Source organism: Bos indicus x Bos taurus, chromosome 16 (assembly GCF_003369695.1).
Source record: "Bos indicus x Bos taurus breed Angus x Brahman F1 hybrid chromosome 16, Bos_hybrid_MaternalHap_v2.0, whole genome shotgun sequence".
Taxonomy (NCBI): Eukaryota; Metazoa; Chordata; class Mammalia; order Artiodactyla; family Bovidae; genus Bos; species Bos indicus x Bos taurus.
This window is the reverse complement of record NC_040091.1, coordinates 57,768,419-57,788,801: the sequence shown is the minus strand read 5'-3', so window position 1 is coordinate 57,788,801 and position 20,383 is coordinate 57,768,419. Positions and strand designations below refer to the sequence as shown.

The window sequence follows — 20,383 nt, the reverse complement described above, 5'->3', positions numbered from 1 at the left end:
ATGAACTTATTTACAAAACAGAAACAGACTCACAGACATAGGAAACACACGAATGGTTACCAAAGGAGTATGGCAAGGCTGTATATGTCACCCGGCTTATTTAAATTATATGCACAAAATCCTTCAAACTCGGCTTCAACAGTATGTGAACTGAGAACTTCCAGATGTACAGCTGGACTTAGAAAATGGAGAGGAACCAGAGATCAAATTGCCCAAATCTGTTGGATCCTAGGAAAAGCAAAGGAATTTCATAAAAACATCTAATTCTGCTTCATTGACTACACTAGAGCCTTTGACTGTGTGGATCACAACACACTGTGGAAAATTCTTAAAGAGATGGGAATACAAGACCACCTTACCTCCTCCTGAGAAACCTATATGCAGGTCAAGAAGCAACAGTTAGAACTGGACATGGAGCAACAAACTGGGAAAATTGGGAAAGGAGTACATCAAGGCTGTATACTGTCATCCTGCTTATTTAACTTATATGCAGAGTACATCAAGCAAAATGCTGGGCTGGATCAAGCTGGCATCAAGACTGAAATATCAATAATCTCAGATATGCAGATGATACCACCCTAATGGCAGAAAGTGAAGAGGAACTAAAGAACCTCTTGGAGAAGGTGAAAGAGGAGAATTTAAAAGCTACCTTAAAACTCAAGATTCAAAAACTAAGATCATGCATCTTGTCCCACCACTTCATGGTAAATAGATGGGGGAAAATGGAAACAATGACAGACTTTATTTTGGGGGGCTCCAAAATCACTGTGGACAGTGACTGCAGCCATGAAATCAAAAGATACTTGCTCCTTAGAAGAAAATCTATGACAAACCTAGACAGCATATTAACAAGCAGAGATATCACTTTGTAAACAAAGGTCTGTAAAGTCAAAGCTATGGTTACTCCAGTAGTCATGTACAGATGTCAGAGCTGGACCACAAAGAAGGCTGAGGGCCGAAGAATTTATCTTTTCTAACTGTGGTGCTGGAGGACTCTTGAGAGTCTCTTGGACTGCAAGGAGATCAAACCAGTCAATCTTAAAGGAAATCAACCTGAATATTCATTGGAATGACTGATGCTGAAGCTCCAATACTTCGCCCACCTGATGCAAAGAGCCAACTCATTGGAAAAAACCCTGATGCTAAGAAAAATTGAAGGCAAAATGAGAAGGGGGCAGCAGAGAATGAAATGGTTAGATAGCATCACTGACTCGATGGACATGAATTTGAGCAAACTCAGATATAGTGAAGGATAGGGGAATCTGGCATGCTGCAGTCCATGGGGTCACAAAGAATTGGACACGACTTAGGGACTGAACAACAACAATGTGTGGTGTGTGTGTGTAACTGAATCACTGTGCTGTACACTTGAAACTAACACAATATTGTAAATCAACTAAACTTTAATAAAAAATAAAAATAAACTTTCCTTCTAATTCGCATTTCTGGGCACCTTGGCTCCATTCTGCCATCTCATGTTGCCAGGCTGCCCTACATCCTCAGACACTGTTTCTGTAGCTCTGGGCTCTTACTCTAGACCAACCACTAAATCTGTGGTTCTTTGATTTAGTCTCCAGGGCTGCAGGCACCAGAATGGACATCACCCTACTTGGTGGAAACAGAAGGCAGACGAATGTATTATCAGCCTCTAGAGCCACATTTCCTCTACGGAGTCCCATTTGAGCATCAATTTTCAGATGACTGAGGCTGACCTTCAAGGACTTGACAACCTCCTTTCCTCTGCATGTGGTCTTTATTAGACTCACCCTTTAGAACATAAACAGAACACAGCTAAGCAAAGCCTGGCTCATCACACTGAAGTTTACCTCTGTTACTAATAAACCAACTATGTGACCCCCTTTGAGGGATCATTAGGTATTTACATGCCTCTGTAGCTTCAGGAGAGCTCACTCCCCAAAGAGTCTTCCTTCCTCTTCCTCCTCCGTCACTAGTGTGTCCCCAGTGAGGCGCAGGCACTGCCAACATGCATGGAAGATGAGAATTCTCCCAGGCAGCAAGGCTAGTAATGAAGGTCTGGTGCAAAGCTAGTTCTGGCTACCTCATTTTAATCCCTCTAGGGCCTCCTGCCTGGCCCGTGAGACTATGTGTTCATTCTGACGTCCACAGCCTGGTTTTTTTTTTTTTTTTTTTTCCGCAAGGGGGAGGGATAAAGAGGCACATTTCTGGGCTCAGGGGAGAACCTGGCATGGTGGCAGAACTAGGGAGCATTAAATAAGTGCAGAGGGAATCACACAGCACCAAGGAGGAGCTCTGCCTCTAAGCCATGGTCCAGGTGGCTAATCTGCTCACCCTATTCCTACAAATTCTAAAGCTGACTTGGGAGTCCCAGCCTCTAGGTCTCTTTCACTGCTTCATCTGATTCCATGATACGCTGTGGACACAAAGGGTAAGTGGGAATGACCCAGAGCATATACCAATCTTGTCGTTACATGAAACTCCACATTTACACAGTGGCCCAATAAGCATAGGTTATATCCATCACCCATGGTTTCTTCTGGCTGGATGGAAATATTCCTTGAAATATAAGACATTTCCAAGTGGATAGTGTGTGCTTATGAATCAGTAGCTACTGGATCCTAAAGTCAGGGGCTAGAGATTGGCTTAGCACTGGATTTTTATAAGCCATTGCCAGGGGAAAAAAAATAAGATACTGCATTTTGGAAATGGCATTAAGTGTTCCTCCAGTAGAGGATTTGATTTGCAGAAATTCAATTTACACCGCACCCTTAGAGAAATACACCACAATGCAAAGCCGACACATACAAAATTCTCTGTGGGTGAGCTGCTCCAGGAAGGTTCATCTGTAGCTTCCTCCCACTAAGGGTTCCCCAGAGCCCAAGTACAGATGGAGAGCTCAGGTGGAAACACAGAACTACAGGGTCTTTGAGTGGGATGAGACACCTTCTAGCCCCCTGAGACCTAGCTCTCCATCCCAAAGATCTGCCAGAATGCCAGAAGGAAGAGTAGGAGGGGCAGAGAGCAGAAGTAGTTATAAGAGAAGGCCCCATTTCTCTTGGAGCATTAAGAATCCCAGGTTCAGATTTTATTCAATAATAATCATATAATGGTCAGATCCTCTACTGTATTGACTGCTAACTCTTCCTCTTACCAGTTGCATTAACACCCTCAAAAACCCAGTGTCTTCATCTGTAAAAATGTACACCAAAAGTATCTCCCTGGTACATTTCTCATAATGATAATTTTAACATATATGAGACTCTTAATCTCAGGGTTGTGGGTTTGAGCCCCACATTGGGTGCATGCTTCAGGGTTTCCTAGATGGCACAGTGGTAAATAACCCGCCTGCCAATGCCGGATACACAAGTGAACTGGGTTCAATCCTGGGGTCAGAAAGATCCCTTGGAGTGGGAAATGGCAACACACTCCGGTATTCTTGCCTGGAAAATTCCATGGACAGAGGAGCCTGGTGGCCTACAGTCCACAAGGTCACAAACAGTTGGACACGACTGAGCATGCACATGCAAAATTACATATTATTATGCATTTAGTATGCTTTTGAACTGTGGTGTTGGAGAAGACTCTTGAGAGTCCCTTGGACTGCAAGGAGATCCAACCAGTCCATTCTGAAGGAGATCAGCCCTGGGATTTCTTTGGAAGGAATGATGCTAAAGCTGAAACTTCGGTACTTTGTCCACCTCATGCAAAGAGTTGACTCATTGGAAAAGACACTGATGCTGGGAGGGATTGGGGGCAGGAGGAGAAGGGGATGACAGAGGATGAGATGGCTGGATGGCATCACCGACTCAATAGACATGAGTTTGAGTGAACTCCAGGAGTTGGTGATGGACAAGGAGGCCTGGCATGCTGCGATTCATGGGGTCGCAAAGAATCGGACATGACTGAGTGACTGAACTGGCACTTAATAAGATGTTAGGAACATTGTGAATATTCAATATATATAGTCAATATTTATTATTGTTATTACTACGTCACAATATAGAGAGAACACTTTCTTATAATTTATGCATTTGCCTTTCAAAACAATCTTCCTTCTTTGCCCCCTTACTCCTTTCATCCCATGAAGAAACTGGGAAGGTTAGTGACAGCCTGATGCCTGTGGCCCGCACTTTAATATTGTGTAGTCTACACCTTTCTCAGGAGGTCTAGCATTCCCATCTCTTTAAGAGTTTTCAACAGTTTGTTATGATCCACACAGTCAAAGCTTTTGGCGTAGTCAATGAAACAGTTCTGTTGCTGAGTTGTGTCTGACTCTTTGCGATAACATGGACTGCAGCACACCAGGCTTCCCTGTTCATCACTGTCTTCAGAAGCTTGCTCAAACTCACATTCATCAAGTTGGAGACGCCATCCAACCACCTCATCCTCTGTCATCCCCTTCTCGTCCTGCCCTCAGTCTTTCCCAGAATCAGGGTCTTTTCCAATGAGTCGGCTCTTCTCATCAAGTGTCCAAAGTATTGGAGCTTCAGCTTCAGCATCAGTCCTTCCAATGAATATTCAGGATTTCCTTTAGGATTGACTAGTTTGATTTCCTTTCAGTCCAAGGGACTCTCAAGAATCTTCTCCAGCACCACAGTTCAGAAGCATCAGTTCTTCGGTGCTCAGTTTTCTTTATGGTACAACTACTTACATCCATACAAACTGCCATAGCTTTGACTAGATGGAACTTTGTCGGCTATACAGCTATATATAGCTTGTTGGCTATATATAGCTCTAAATATATAGACCTTTGAAACAGGGGTAGATGTTTTCCTGGAATTCCCTTGCTTTCTCTATGATCCAGTGAATGTTGGCAATTTGATCTCTGGTTCTGAGATGATACCAGTCTAATGGCAGAAAGCGAAGAGGAATTAAAGAACCTCTTGATGAGGGTGAAGGAGGAGAGTGAAAAGGCTGGCTTAAAACTCAATATTTAAAAAAAACCCAAGATCGTGGCATCTGGCCCCATCACTTCATGGCAAATAGAAGGGGAAAATGTGGAAGCAGTGACAGAGTTCCTCTTCTTGGATTCTTAAATCACTGCGGGTGGTGACTGCAGTCATGAAATCAGAAGATGATTGCTTCTTGGCAGGAAATCTATGACAAACCTGGACAGTGTGTTAAAAAGCAAAGACATCACTTTGCTGACAAAGGTCTGTATAGTCAAAGCTACAGTTTTTCCAGTAGTCATGTACAGATGTGAGAACTGGACAATAAAGAAGGCAGAGTACTAAAGAATTGATACTTTACTGTGGTGTTGGAGAAGACCCTTGAGGGTCCCTTGGACAGCAAGGAGATCAAACCAGTCAATCTTAAAGGAAATCAACCCTGAATACTCTTTGGAAGACTGACACTGAAGCTGAAGCTCCAATACTTGGCCATCTGATGCTAACAGCTGACTTATTGGAAAAGACCCTGATGCTAGGAAAGACTGAAGGCAGGAGAAGAAAGAAATGGATGATGAGATTGTTGGATAGCATCACTGATTCAATGGACATGGACTTGGGTAAACTCCAGGGGATGGTGAGGGACAGGGAAGCCTGGCATGTTGCAGTCCATGAGGTGGCAGAGTTGGACACGACTTGGTGACTGAACAGCAACAACAGTCAATGCTTTGAGATCCCTGTACACAGAAAGCTTCTGTCTCTTGTATACCCACACCCTCCAGTCAGCAATCCCTTCCAGGGTTTTCTCCTGCTCAGCTGGTAGAGCTCCATCTGAGGTCACCTGCCCAGCCCATCTGCAGTATCCAATGATGCCTTCTCCGGTTGCTTCATGTCGGATTGGGCAAATCAGTCTGAAAGACCAGAAAGCTGTCTTTGAGTCAGGACAGATTGTGAGAAGAGGAATTCACACAACTGTCTCAGACTCAGGTCCAAACCTTCATCTCCAGCCCTGCTTTATGGTGATAAATCTGTCCCACTGGCTTTAAGCACCTTGCGAGCACTCTCACCTGTTTCAAATCCCGGAGGAGAAAATGGATAACTGGCATTGGGAACCAAACTCACACCCAGCGTTTTGGTCAGCTGCACAGACCTCAGCCCACTTCCAACCATTTGCTCCCGTGGGTCTGCCTTCCTGGAGGGCAGAGCTCCCTGAGGCCTGGGCCGCATCTCATTCACAGCTGTGCCCCCTGCCCTTGGGGAGCGGCCAGCACACAGAGGTAATAAACATACATGAGCAAATAAATGCCCCACCACATGCCACTCACTGTTCTAAACAATGTGGACTGACATAATTTTCTTGTAGGAGATGTGGGAAGCCCTGAGGTGGGATAAATGTGGCAGAAGCTGAATAGCAGGAAGAAAAACGGAGAATCCCTGACCCAGAAAAAGCTCTTCTCTTGAGGGAAAAAAAAAAAAAAATGAAAAGACCACGTGGCTAGCCAGTGTCCCTGTCTACATCTGTGTCACGACGGTTTCTAGATGAAGCCTACCTCATTCCTTTCTACATCTACGCGCCTCTAAGTAGCAATTCATTCATGAATAAAATTAATTATTTCTCAAAGCAAAAATTAATCCTCTTTTTCTCTGCCTGACTGACTCAAGATCTGTCTACTAAATCTCATCTGAAAACAAAACTGAACTGGCTTTCTCCCCCTGGCCTTCCTGGTTTTTTCCCTGCCTTTTTTGCACTTTTTTTTTTTTTACCTTTTCTATTCACAGACCACCTGTGCAATCCTATTTCAATCCCATGTGAATGACCTGGATATAGCCCCCCAGAAGACATGAGAAAATTTGGGGCAAGAGTCATTTTGCCCTTGGGGAGCATGGGACTGACATCCTGAGAATTTATTCTGATACGGCATTCATGGGCCAAATCTATCCATCACTCACTGAGAGTGTGCTAAATACCTCCTTCTCCCCAGAGCCTGGGATGCTACATTCTAATGTGTTTTTCCCGTGAGTGTGCTGTCACTCAAACTGGACAGCTGAACCCCTGGAAACCAGTAGAATCCTGTTTTCTTTTTGGCAGCCTGCTATGGTGCCCAGAATAATGCTTTCCACAAAGTAGATGTTCCATAAATGCTTGCAAGAGGACCAAGTGAGCAAACACACCGTGTGGGAAGCTTACTCTAAATTCAATTTTTAAAGCATGGATGACACTGGATTTTCAGTTGAACAGGTGGCTTTATAAGATCTCAAAGCACAGCATATCATTTTCTCACCGGGTGCTATTCAAAGTCCATTTTTCCCCAGGTAGAAACACAAGGAATTGCCTTTGGTCCTACTTTCTACAGATATGTAATTACTTCTACTTCATTTTACTCATCGCTAATACAGGAAAATGACATGCCACTTCAGGAAAGAGGCTTTTTAAAACTGCACCGTGAAAGAAATCAGTGTCTAGGAGACCCTTTTGGCATGTTGGAGGGACAAGATATGGCAGACATAAGGCAGTGGGGCAGAACAGGTGGAGGAGGGACAGTCACATGCTTCTCGGCATTTACAATGGATAACTGGAACTGGCTGCTCAGTTTCTAAAGCACACTTGGCGCTCCTACACCGTTGGTTATACCGCTTCTGTGTCCACGGCACAGTTCCTCAAGCTCTCCACCTGGATAGCTCCCACTCAGCCATGAGAGTCCAGCCAAGGCATTACTTCATTGCAGCTTTCCTCACCTTTCTGTTCAGAGCCATCTAGCACGTTCTCCAAATGCACTGGTCTTGTGAGTTCCAGATCAAGGGCCGTGTCCTCCCCATTAATGATTATTATCAGAGTCTTATAGAAGGATAAGCACAGAGTTGGCCTTCAATAAAACGGATGGAAGGGATTCTGCTCTTCTCACGCTCTTGAACTGCCTTTGTCTGTTTCTGTGCTTCCTCCTTTCTCCAAGTGAGCAGCACACTTCCTCATTCACATAGGTTGGCTCTACTGGTCCCAGATGTTGCCATGTTAAGATGGAGAGGAAATGCTCTCCAAGGATGAGGGTCTGCAAGGCCTGATTCCAGAGCCTGTATGCCCTTGTAGTGCTCAACCTCCAGACACTTCTGGAGTAAAATTCCTTGGGTGAAGTCCTTGGGCTGGGTCTACAGCCTAGATTAGATAGTCTATGTCAGATATTGGGCTGTACATTTAGCCAGCAGTGAACTCTTGAGGAAAGTGGATTCTAGACATTTCATTCTGTTCCCCTCCCACCTCCTCACCTCTATGGACCAAGAAAGAGTACCTGTGATGAGTCTCTAGGCTCATCACTCTGCAATGCCTCTGTTTTGTTTTGCTTTGCTCTAGTTTTCATACTATTTCTTCCTCTTCTTCCATCTCAGGAAACTCCCTTGCCAAAATAGAAACCTAGCAAGAAGGGCAGAGATCAACCAGTTTGCTCAGGTGATGGTAGTGTTTCTGGCAGAGCTCACCTCCTTCCCTGCCTGTCCCATCCGCCTGAGAACCAGGGCTTCCCTGGTGGTGCCCTGCAGCTGTGTGATAACACAACCTTTCTCTACCTCTGCAGCCGTAATGAACACCTAGGAAATCACTGGGATTTACCCAGGCAGACTGAGGTTGCCGTTTATTTATGTGGATTGTGATCTCTTAATTGGAGATGCTGCCTCTCCCAGGGTTTGCTGTTTATTCAAATCAGTGTTTGTTAGTCCGTGAGACGTGGTCCGGATGATAAATCAGCTCTGGTGCTCCCTCTGTGATGGCTTCCACAGCTGCTCTCTGCTTCCTCACCTCTCCATCTCCCACAAGGCACCCACAGGCTGGTTCTAGGCCCTCCAGCCTTTTCTGCTTTTAAAAATCTTTTCCCCCAGCTGCTTGGATCTATTCTTATGAGTTTATGTGCCTTGGCACTAATAATTCCTAAATTCAACTTCCTATGACTCCTCCTCTATTTGTAGCATCTCCTGTAAATATTCTCACTACCTCAAGTGCATCATGGAGGATGCTGCCCTACCGTGAAGCCTTCTGTCCTTCTCCACTCTGGCCACTCGGCTCTCCTCTCCATCTCCCAAGCACTTAATCTAATCAAGCGTTAGTGCTATATGGTTCGTGTGGGGCTCTTGCTAAAATGCATGTTCTGATTTTGTGGGCTGGGACAAGGCTTGAGGTTCTGCAGTTTTCACGAGCTCTCAGGTAATGCCAGTGCTGCCGGTCCATAGACCACACATGGAGCAGTATGGACAAAATATTGGGTTTTGCCTGTCTCACTTCCATCTCAGGTACTATTGCCAAGCCTTGTTTTTCATCCTGATGAATCATAAACAGAATTATCTTTCCTTAAGATAACTGCTCTGGTGCCCATGGAAAGGTCCTTTTAGCGGACGTCATCGTCTGATTCTACCCCAGTTTGTCCTGTTGGATGTCTCCAGATGCACCTCCTACAACACATTTCTGTTTCTACACTGCCCACCTTTGGGTACCACTCCGACCTCTTGGTTTTAAGCTTTGCTCTACTTTGGTTCTCAAAATTTGCAAACTCTGCCCAGAATATGATAAAAAATACAAAGGTCATTTTAAAAATGAAGATATCTATTAATTTTTTATTTGTTCTCTCAAAAGGCTTCTAATACATCCCCAGACCCCTTCTTTTCTAAAAGAGAGACAGATAGAAATGCAGGCATTAATGACTAAGATCAATAATTTGGAATTATACCTGGCCTTGCTTTTTTCTTCCAACCACCATATCACACTCATTGTTCTATACTATTTCTAACTTTCTCTCTTCGTTTTAATTTATTCTTTCCAAGTTTTAAGTGTTTCATCATAGCGGCTTGGATTTTTTCCAATCCCATGATTATCTCTCTATTAAAGCCTTAATACAAAAAGAAATTTAAAAAAAAAAAAAAAAACCCAGACTGCTCATTACTTTGATTTGTAGCAAAGAGAGAATGGAACATTACCGCTAGAGTGTTTCGAGAAACCATATTTACATTTGCATCAGCTCAATTTAGGTGCCTGATTAGGTTGCGCATTATGAAGAAGATGCATTTACCAGTCAAAGGGAAGTGGCGTGGTCTAGAGTTATGAGCAGGAGACTTCAAGTCAGGAGCCCTGAGTGTTATTTCTGGCTGTGACTGGCTACCTCTCTGACCTTGAACAAGTCCAACTCACTACTTTGAACCCTAAGAGTCCACACCTGCCTCACAGGGCTGGTGTGAGAGCAGATCACTTTAAATGTTTATTGTACTGAGGGCTAGAGTGGAGCAAATGTGGGCATGCAGGGGTCACAAATGGAATTAGAGACAGGATCTCTGCTCTTACAGCTCTTACCACTAGCCTGTTAAGAGACAGTGTCTGAGAAGTGGGCTGATTGCTCAGATCTTGGTCTGACAGGTCTTGAGGAGTTGCTGAGAGGTCGGCTAATGGAATTTAAAAGCTGACCAAAAATTGAGTAAGATGGCCAAGCCCCATCCTGCTATTTAGAAAGTTTTCACAAGTATGTATATCGTCTCTTTTCTCATAATGGTGCCCCTGAGACTGTTCATGTTAGCCCTGGGACCAGGGAGCTGGCAGGGACCACTGACTCCCTTCTGTAGGACACCTCAAGGCAGGCCTGCTCAGTTGGCTATCCCCGACTTTAGAAGAAAGGTCATTCTCTGTGGTGACTCTAAAACAGGCTGGAAATAAGCTAGCTCTTCATGGTAGTCCATAAGACCAGTAAGAGTGTGCCCCAGAGAAGATACATTCATTCTCCAGTTGAGAGAGAGAGAGAAGGAATTAAGGTTAATACACTTTAAAAAAGAAAGCAAGAGGGACTTCCCTTGTGATTCCATTGTTTGGGTCTCTGTGCTTGCAATGGAGGGGATATAGGTTTGACCCCTGGTTGGGGAAGTTCTGCATGCTCTGAGGTAGGGCCACAAATAAATTAATTAATTTAAAAAATAGAGAAGCATGAAACACTTCTCTATTTATTAAAAAACACAAAACATGAGAACATTTTTTTTCTCCTTCTAATGCAAGTTGTCAAATGCTAAGTCCCCAGCAGATGTTATCACAAGGAGAGTACCCATGGCTCTCATCTCATTATAACTTTTCCATTGGTTAATATTTATTGAGGATATTCTAATAACAGGTAATATTTATTAAGCACTATTCTAAGTGTTTTACGTCTATCAACTCTTTAAATTTTCGCATCAGTCCATTAGAGGTGGGCACTATACCTGTCCCAAATTTACAAATAAAGAAAGTGAGGAACAAAGAAATTAAATAATTACCCCAACATTATAAAGCTAGTAAGCTGCAGCTCCAGGATTAGAGTTCAGGTCATTTGGCTCCAGAACCTTCACTTTGAAGCACCTGTGCCTACGTGAATACAAACCTAAATGGAGAGAGCAATGATCTCTGGGGACCCACGGTTAGAGAGGCCAGAGCTATTTTAGAAAAATCAGTCATCTCCTCCAAGTGAGAGAACACTCTAATTTCCAAATAAGAATGGAAAAAATGAAAAGAAGAGGTAGGACTTGGAGTTTAATCTTAGAATTTGGTTGTGTAATTGTTATGATATGCTCACACACAGCTAGAAGAGAAGAAGGGCCTCTCTTCTGCTATGAGAGAGAGCTTCGTGAAATTCTACACCAAATACTCTAACCCCACTGGAAAGTCTTATTCTTCCCCCATTACAGTTCACCTCCTTTCTTGTATGAAAGCACATGCAGATACCATAAGATCTCCAAGCACCAAAAGCTTTCTTAAAATGTTGGATAAGAGACTTCCTGGTGGTCCAGGGGTTAGTAATCTGCCTTGCAATGCAGGGGATTCATGTTCGATCCCTGGTGGGGGGATTAAGATCTCACCTGCCCCAGAGCAACTGAGTTTTTGTGCTGCAACTACTGAGCCCACTGCCCCACCGGCCGTGTGCCACCATGGAAGAGCCCACGTGACGCAATGAAGATGCTGCATGCCACAACTGAGTCCCAGCACAGCCAAACACAGAAAAAAAAGTAATAGAAGACTAATTCTGTTCAAGGCTCAATCTCTCACTGCAGAGCATTTCTGATATTCTCTGTAAACTCTTTCTCCATCTGGCCTTCTAGACAAAATGCCCTTCTAGTCATCGGAGATGACCCTCAATATATATTCTACCAGTTTTCCATGACCTGTTCTCATCCCAGTAAGCAAGGTCTTGAATTGCTTGAGGGAATCACCACTACAGACAAAAGGGGAAGGGATAAGAGTGAGTTCTCATGGGGATAATACAGACCCCTGCAACACTTGTGTACCTGGATCCAGCATCTTGCTTAAGAACTAAAAGCAGGACTCCCAGAATGCTCCTGGAGCAGCCGTGTGGGACCCTTCTCTCATTGCCCCCTCACAGGGTTGCAAATCAGAGCGCTGCATTCCTGTCAGAATGACTGGTTACTGTTTCCCCAAGCACAAGTTCAGGTGCAATAACTGACCCCAGAGAAACAGAGCGGCACAGTGTATGAGCTTGTCACATTAAATGATCAAAAAACTATTACCAACTGATAGAACGTTGGTGGTGCAGAAGTGATTCCAGACACTCCTGGGGGGCCAGCTCTGAGCTGCCACCCAGGCATTCAGTGGTTGCCAGGCTTGAGGCGGGGGCCTGATGACAAGAAACATCTGTGGACGGGAGAAGGAAACTGGTGCTTTAACTCCTCTAGATCCCAGAGTCCTTAGACAGGAATGGTGGTGTTAGGATTCCCAGTCTGACATTTCAGTTCCCATTTACTTGAAAAAAAAAAAAAGAAAAAAAAAATATATATATTTGGTGATAACAGTGTTTTGAAAGATTTGGGGGTAAACTGAAAAGTCTGAGATGAATTAAATCTTGTTTTCCTGGACCAGAGGAATTCACCACTAAATGAATTCTAGGGTAGATTTTCTGTTTTCCTTTTTCTTTTTTTTTTTGGAGGGATGGAAAAGGAAATTCTTTGATAAGAAGTATCACCCTGAATTTACCTTATAGAAAATCTGTGGAGGATACAGTTCTAATTTACATATTTACTGAGATTCAAGTTAACCTCTCTCCCTGGAGCAGGCTTCGCTCAGTCACTCCGCTCGAGCTGGTCTCCACCTCAGTGGCCCTGTGAGAATCCCCACCGTGGTGTGTGGAGGACGGCAAGGACCAGAGCTGCTGAATCAGAGAGCATCAGCTGCAGTCCTTTCTGAGACCAGATTGGGAGAGAAATGGCTTTTGTTTCTACAAACCTCTGCACTCGTAAAGCACCAGCCCCTCAAACACCTCATCTTGTCTGTCTGTCTGCATCTGCCATGTGGGAAATCATGTACTAGGAGAATGGCCCCTATACATGAATCTCTCAGTGCTGAATATGTTAAACCCTCATTTCTAAGACTCCGTACTAACCCAAACAGGTTACTGTATAAGTAAAACAACAATAAATTTTAAAAAAACCTAAAAACAGAAAATATATAATTTCTTTAAATATAATTTAAGGACCCAGACTTTGGAGTCTGACTGCTTGGGAGCTAATCCTGGCTTCACCATTTACCAGCTGTGTGCCCCTGGACAAGTTCCTTAACTTCTCTGGACCTCGATTTTCTCATCTGTGTAATGGGGAGAATAATTGTTCCTCCCACAGAGGATTGTTAGAAAGAGTAAGTGAGTTCACATACATAAGGCATGTAAACTGCTAGATCTAGAAAGAGGGTGAAACCTTTAGCGTGTTCATAAGACTAAGAATGCATACACTCAGCTTACAGATAGCAACCTCTACCTGAAAAAAGAATAGGTGATTTTCTGATTCTGTTTCTCTTGTGTTTTTTCATATTCCATCTCCACTCCTTTCATTAGGAAATAATCTGTAATTGAAAAGTAAATGTCTTTAATTAAAAAGAAAATTTTAGCAAAGCTCCTAGAGTTATCTGAAGACTACAGTCAATGTGAAGAGGAAAAGGGGTTGACACTTAAGGGAGAGACTGAGCCCAGGGATGAAGGGCAAGGTTGAATTCAGGGATACACTCCAGAGAGTGCTGAGGCTCACCGAGTCACCCAAGGTGAGGGTTTCGAGGAGCCTTGTGCTTTTGAAGTGCTGCTCCAGCAGCCGGGAATTTGTGCCTAGTCAGAGGGACCAGGTAGGTCACTTGTTTGACTTTCAGCTCTGATGCTCCTGAGGGACATGCAGAGAGAGGGCAGGAAGACACAGCCCCTTTCCTGCACAAGGCCAGCTGAGGCTGTGGTGTTGACAAGGGTGAGGGCAGGCCCCTCCCTGCCCCTGTGGGGCTCCCCCCACTTCTAAGGCAGGAACTGGAGCTGCCCTGTCTTCATTTGCAAGTTGAGGTAATTACAACTCATAAACGCATCTCACCCATTAGTTAAAACCCGTCCCCAGCATTTGACTCTGACCTCCTGCAGCAGCGCAGGCCACATGCTGACTCCATGCCGCCTGATTTGTCCTCAATTTATAAGCAGTACAACCTATAAATAGAAACCCTTTTGCTAAGTTCCCCAGGAGGCATCAGCAGGTTTTCCAGCTTGTATGTGTTTTCTTCTTGCTTTAAAAAAAAAAAAAAAAAACATGGCAAGCTTGTTCGCCCTGCCTGCTACTCCTCCAGCTCTCTCCTAGTGCAGTCTGCAGTCTGCCAGCTGGCTTGGCGGTTGGCACCCGTGCAGACACAGACTGGCTTCGGAGGGGAGCCCCACTCACCTGTAGATCCTGTATCTGGTGGTGAAACCCTGGCGGTAGCGCTCCACAAAGTCCGTGTACTCCTGCGCGCGGTGGAAGGGGCCCCGATCGGTAAGAAGCCAGTCCAGGGGCGGCTGGCCAGCCGTGGAGGCATGATGCTCGGCAACCACAGCGGCCGCCGTGGCCGAGACAGCCAGCACCCAACCGGGGAGGCCTAGAGCCAGTAGAGTTGCCCATGGGGCCGCCGCCACCGGCCGAAGCCCTCTAAACCGAGCGCTGCTCTGCCACCTCATGCTTCTCCCGGGCGGTTGGTGTCTTCATTCTCTCGCCACACTCTCCCGCTCTGTGCCGCTCCTCCAGGGCTCCTGGAACTGGAAAAGGGCCACACGGAGATGTCAGTTGCACACCCTGATCTGACCCCGTGGGCCTGAGAACATCAAACCTCCCTGGGCAGGGACCCTTCTAGGAACCCTTCATCCTAGTGATACACCTTCATTCTAGGCCTTGAGCTAAGTGTCCGTGTACATTTCATGTAATTCTTAAAACAATCCTATGGGCAACACCATCATGATCATTTTACAGATAAGAAGATAAGGTATAGTGAGATGAACAAAGCTGCTTACGTTCATGCAGCTTTTGAAACCAGAATTTTGACATCAGCTGGTCTAACTCTAACTCTTATGGTGTGTTGCTTTCTTGTTTTCTATGTAAACTCGACACCATCCACATTTGTCTTCCTCTTTCAAAAATGTAAATGCTGACGGTGTACCAGTGATAGACTCATAGACTGTGTGCTGTCTCTGGAGGCTTGATGTAAAGCAAAGAGAAACCCCGTTTTTCTGATGGTGAATTGTGGGTAGAATAGTGAACTCCCATCACTGTTATGAAGCTGGATTAACTTGGGCAAATCACCACCTTTCTCTGAGTTATCTCTTACAGAAAATAGAGAGGCTTCTATGGAGAACAGTATGGGGGTTCCTTATAAAACAAAAAACAGAGTTACCATATCATCCCTCAATCCCATTCCTGGGCATATATCCAGAGAAAACCATAATTTGAAAAGATACAGTCACCCCAGTGTTCACATAAGCACTATTTATAAGAACCAAGACATGGAAGTAACCTAAACGTCCACTGACAGGTAAATGGATAAAGAAGATGTTGTATATGTGCATAGTGGTACATTACTCCATCAAAAAAAAGAACGAAGTCATGCCATTAGCAGCAATACGGATGGATGTAGATATTATCATACAAAGTGAAGTAAGTCAGAGAAAGACAAATATATCACTTATATGTGGATAAAAAAATAAAGACACAAATTAACTTATTTGCAAAACAGAAATAGACCCACAGACATAGAAAACAAACCTAGAGTTACTAAAGGGGAAAGGGGTGGGGTTGGGATAAACCAGGAGTTTGGGATTAACATATACACACTACGATACATAAAATAGATGAGCAACAAGGACCTACTGTATAGCACAGGGAACTGTACTCAATATTTTGTAAAAACTTATAAGAGAAAATAATCTGAAAAATTATATACATATATATACACACACATGTATATATGAAATAGCTGAGCTATTTCAAATCCTAAAAGATGATGCTATTAAAGTGGTGCACTCAATATGCCAGCAAAGTTGGAAACTCAGCAGTGGCCACAGGACTGGAAAAGGTCAGTTTTCTTTCCAATCCCAAAGAAAGGCAATGCCAAATAATGTTCAATCTACTGCACAATTGCACTCATTTCACACGCTAGCAAGGTAATGCTCAAAATCCTTCAGGCGAGGCTTCAACAGTATGTGAACCGAGAATTTCCAGATGTACCAGCTGGATTTAGAAAAGGCAGAAGAACCAGGGATCAAATTGCCAACATCTGGTAGATGATAGAAAAAGCAAAGGAATTCCAGAAAAACATCTACTTCTGCTTCACTGACTACGCTAGAACCTTTGACTGTGTGGATCACAACAAGCTGTGGAAAATTCTTAAAGAGATAGGAATACCAGACCACCTTATCTGCCTCCTGAGAAGCCTATATGCAGGTCAGGAAGCAACAGTTAGAACTAGACATGAAACAACAAACTGGTTCAAAATTGGGAAAGAAGGACGTCAAGGCTGTATATTGTCACTCTGCTTATTTAACTTCTATGCAGAGTACATTATCCAAAATGCCAGGAAGGATGAAGCTCGAGCTGGAAATAAGATTGCCGGGAGAAATATCAGTAACCTCAGATATGCAGATGACACCACCTTAATGGCAGAAAGTGAAGAGGAACTAAAGAGCCTCTTGATGAAAGTGAAAGAGGAGAGTGAGAAGGCTGGCTTAAAACTCAACATTCAAAAAACTAAGATCATGGCATCTGGCCCCCACACTTCATAGCAAATAGATGGGGAATAAATGGAAACAGTGACAGACTTTGTTTTCTTGGGCTGCAAAATCACTGTGGATGGTGACTGTGGCCATAAAATTAAAAGATCTTTGCACCTTGGAAGAAAAACTATGACAAACCTAGACAGCATGTTAAAAAGCAGAGACATCACTTTGCCAATAAAGGTCCCTGTAGTCAAAGCTATGTTTTTCCCAGTAGTCATTTATGGATGTGAGAGCTGGACCATAAAGAAGGCTGAGCACCGAAGAATTGATGCTTTCAAACAGTGGTACTGGAGAAGATTCTTGAGAGTCCCTTGGACAGTAAGGAGATCAAAGCAGTTAATTGTAAAGGAAATCAAACCTGAATATTCACTGAAGGACTGATGCTGAAGCTCCAATACTTTGGCCACCTGATGGAAACAGCTGACTCATTGGAAAAGACACTGATTCTAGGAAAGATTGAGTGCATGAAGAGAAGGGGGCAACAGAGGATGAGATGGTTGGATGGTACCATCAGCTCAATGGACATGAGTTTGAGCAAACCCCAGGAGATACTGAAGGACAGGGAAGCCTGGTGTGCTGCAGTCCATGGGGTCACAAAGAGTTGTGGACTCTTAGGGACATGACTGAGTGACTAATCAACAGCAAATATATATATGGCTTCCCTGGTGGTTCAGACAGTAAAGAATCTGTCTGCAATGCAGGAGACCTGGGTTTGATCCCCGAGTCAGGAAGATCTTCTGAAGAAGGGAATGGCAACCCACTTCAGTATTCTTGCCTGGAAAATTCCATGGACAGAGGAGCCTGGTGGGCTACAGTCCATGGGGTTGCAAAGAGATAGACATGACTGAGTGACTAACATGCACACATATGCACTTTATAAATAAAATACTTTATATATATATATATATATACACACACACACACACACACACATATATATAGATAACTGAATCCTGTGCCATACACCTGAAACTAACACACCATTGTAAATCAACCATACTTCAACTAAAAAATAAAACAATGTAGGATTAAACTATGTTTTTTATTAAAAAATAAAAATAAAAAAGGAGGAGAGAAAAAGGCTTGACTAGATAATAGTCCAGCTTTTGACTTCTAGCTGTGAACATCTGATCTGTTCTTTCACAGAAGGCCATGCAGGGATATAGCTAGAGTGGGAAATCAAACTGCCTCATTGGCATCATCAGAGAGCAAATCCAGGAACATGAGGATGACCATCACGCTTTCTCCTCACTGTGTTATATGGAAGTTCTCTGAGGTCACAGCTGTCTATCCTCCTATCCTAGCTCCTGAGAGCACACAGTAGGCCTTCAGGGATGCTTCCTGTCCTGGCCTCTCTGAGTTGGAGGGAAAGTTCCAGGAAAGAAGTAAAGTTTTGGCCTTCAAAACTCCTGGCTCCCTATGACTCACCCCAGGACTTTGCTTTCTAGTGCTTGTACTTGTCTAAGTATAACTAGTCACCTTTATAAACCTCTGGGCAAGTGCACAAGACTAACTCAATACTGTGGGGGCTTTTGCAATCCAATACATGTCTTTCACCTTCAAAGTCTAGCACATGCTGTCAGAGTCTGGCCCATCTCTACCACCTCTGTCTGTGCTAGAATGACTTCCCATCGCCAACACCTGTAATTTGTGGACTGAAGCCTTTCTCTGGCTGCCAATCTAAAGATGGGCTCCCTGGGGATGAAGCAAAAGGTATTAATTCCCTGGCATTTCCTTTAAGGTTAGGTAAAGCGGATTTCAGCACTTTACTCACGCCCACTCCCCAAGGCCCCCAGATCACTCTGAAATGACTCCAATTCAGCACAACCACCAGACTTTCCTTGGACCAATGCAAACCCTGAAGAGGCTGCCCAGAGGCTGGGCCAAGTCTTAATCCTGGATACTCTAAGCCTAAAAGCTGGCCTGAGGCTGAGAGATCCAAGCCTCAGCATTTGTACAAGAGGTTTTCAAAAGATTTGCCATGTCTGCTGATAAGGATGAAGGGACAGAAGCAAAGGTGCCTGGGCCTTCAGAGTCACTCCTCCACTCCAGATAGTAGGTATTGACCATCTACTATGTACTGGATCATTCTTAGGTGTTACTCCAGTTCATTATGACAATAAGTTTCTACTCTGAACATTTCACTGCCTGTTTACATATCCCTGAGATTGAGAGGCATTGAGCTAGGAAGCCGCAAAGGCAGACTATGAACCTAGATCTGGTTCCATGTCCAGACTTTGCCAAAGAATGCTTTGCTCTCAAAAGTACTAGAGTGGGCAGCAAGATAGACTTGTGTTTAATGAACTGGTGGAGAGAGCAGCTGAAGGAGGAATAGTGGGGCAATACCTGACCTGCCAGATCTTAAAACATATAATAAAATTCCAATAACTAGGTGATACTGACATACAAAGTGGGTGGGCACATCAATGAAACAGAACAGCTAGCTCAGAAATACACCGTATTATACATAAGAACTTAGTGTATATGCATATATATATATATATAAGCATCACGGATTAAATGGGTAGGGGATGGATTATTTTATACATAGTATTGGGAAATTAGTTCCAGATGGATTAAAAAAGTTAAATATAAAAAATAAAACCATAGAAAGAAGCAATATTTCCAAGAGTGTTTTTATAATAAGCAAGCATTACTTTTTAAACCAGGGGGTGGGGAAAGAGCTATAAACTAAAAGGAGGCATCAGCCTTGCACATGGGGAGGTAGGCATTTATTTTTATGGGATGTAATCTGATGAGGATGCCCAAAATATTTCTCATTTAATCATCTATGCATTCATTGCATGAGAAACAGAAATTGAGGACTCCTAAGTGCCAGACACTCTGCTGAGTCCTGACAACATGAAAACAAGTACTCGTTACATTGTCTGAAACACTGCCTACCATCAGTGATTAGTTCCTCTTAAAAAATACTGTTCTCTTTCTAAAGGCACAGTGGTGGAGGCACATTCTGGGGACTGGGGCTGCTTGACACAGTAGGCCAAAGCAGCAAACACAGTCGGGTGGACAAGCACTGACATGGGAAGGACACTGCAGAATGCCAGTTTCTGAAATGGTCCCCAACATTCCTGAGTCCTTCTGTTTATGTCCCATATCATCCCCTCCTGCTGAGTACAGGCAGGCCCTGTGAATGTGATCAGACACTCTTCCCATGATCAGGTTACTAATCAGTTGACTTTGAATTAACCAAAAGGAAAAGTATCTTGGGTAGGCCTGGCTTAATCAGATGAACCTCCAAAAGAAAGTGAAGTGTCTGAGAGAATGGCTCCTGCTGGCCTGGAAGAAAGCAAACAGTTATGCTATGTATGGTCTATGGGGCTTATGAAGCAAGGGATTGTGGGTAGCCTCTAGGAACTGAATACAATCCCCAGTCAATAGCCAGTAAGAATATGGGAACCACAGTGGAACCACCTCAAGAAATCCAGTTCGACCAACGACCTCATGAGCCTGGAA

At 43.9% G+C, this 20,383-nt stretch overlaps 1 protein-coding gene across 1 annotated transcript in view; it reads right to left on the bottom strand.

The window, feature by feature from the left end:
* The window catches only part of BRINP2 (BMP/retinoic acid inducible neural specific 2), a 143,071-nt gene that overhangs the window by 44,489 nt on the left and 78,199 nt on the right, over positions 1 to 20,383 (bottom strand). The window contains exon 2 of the mRNA XM_027565416.1: positions 14,550 to 14,899. Within this exon, the coding sequence (XP_027421217.1) occupies positions 14,550 to 14,821 (272 nt within the window). The 5' untranslated portion in view covers positions 14,822 to 14,899. The remainder of the gene's footprint in view (positions 1 to 14,549; positions 14,900 to 20,383) is intronic.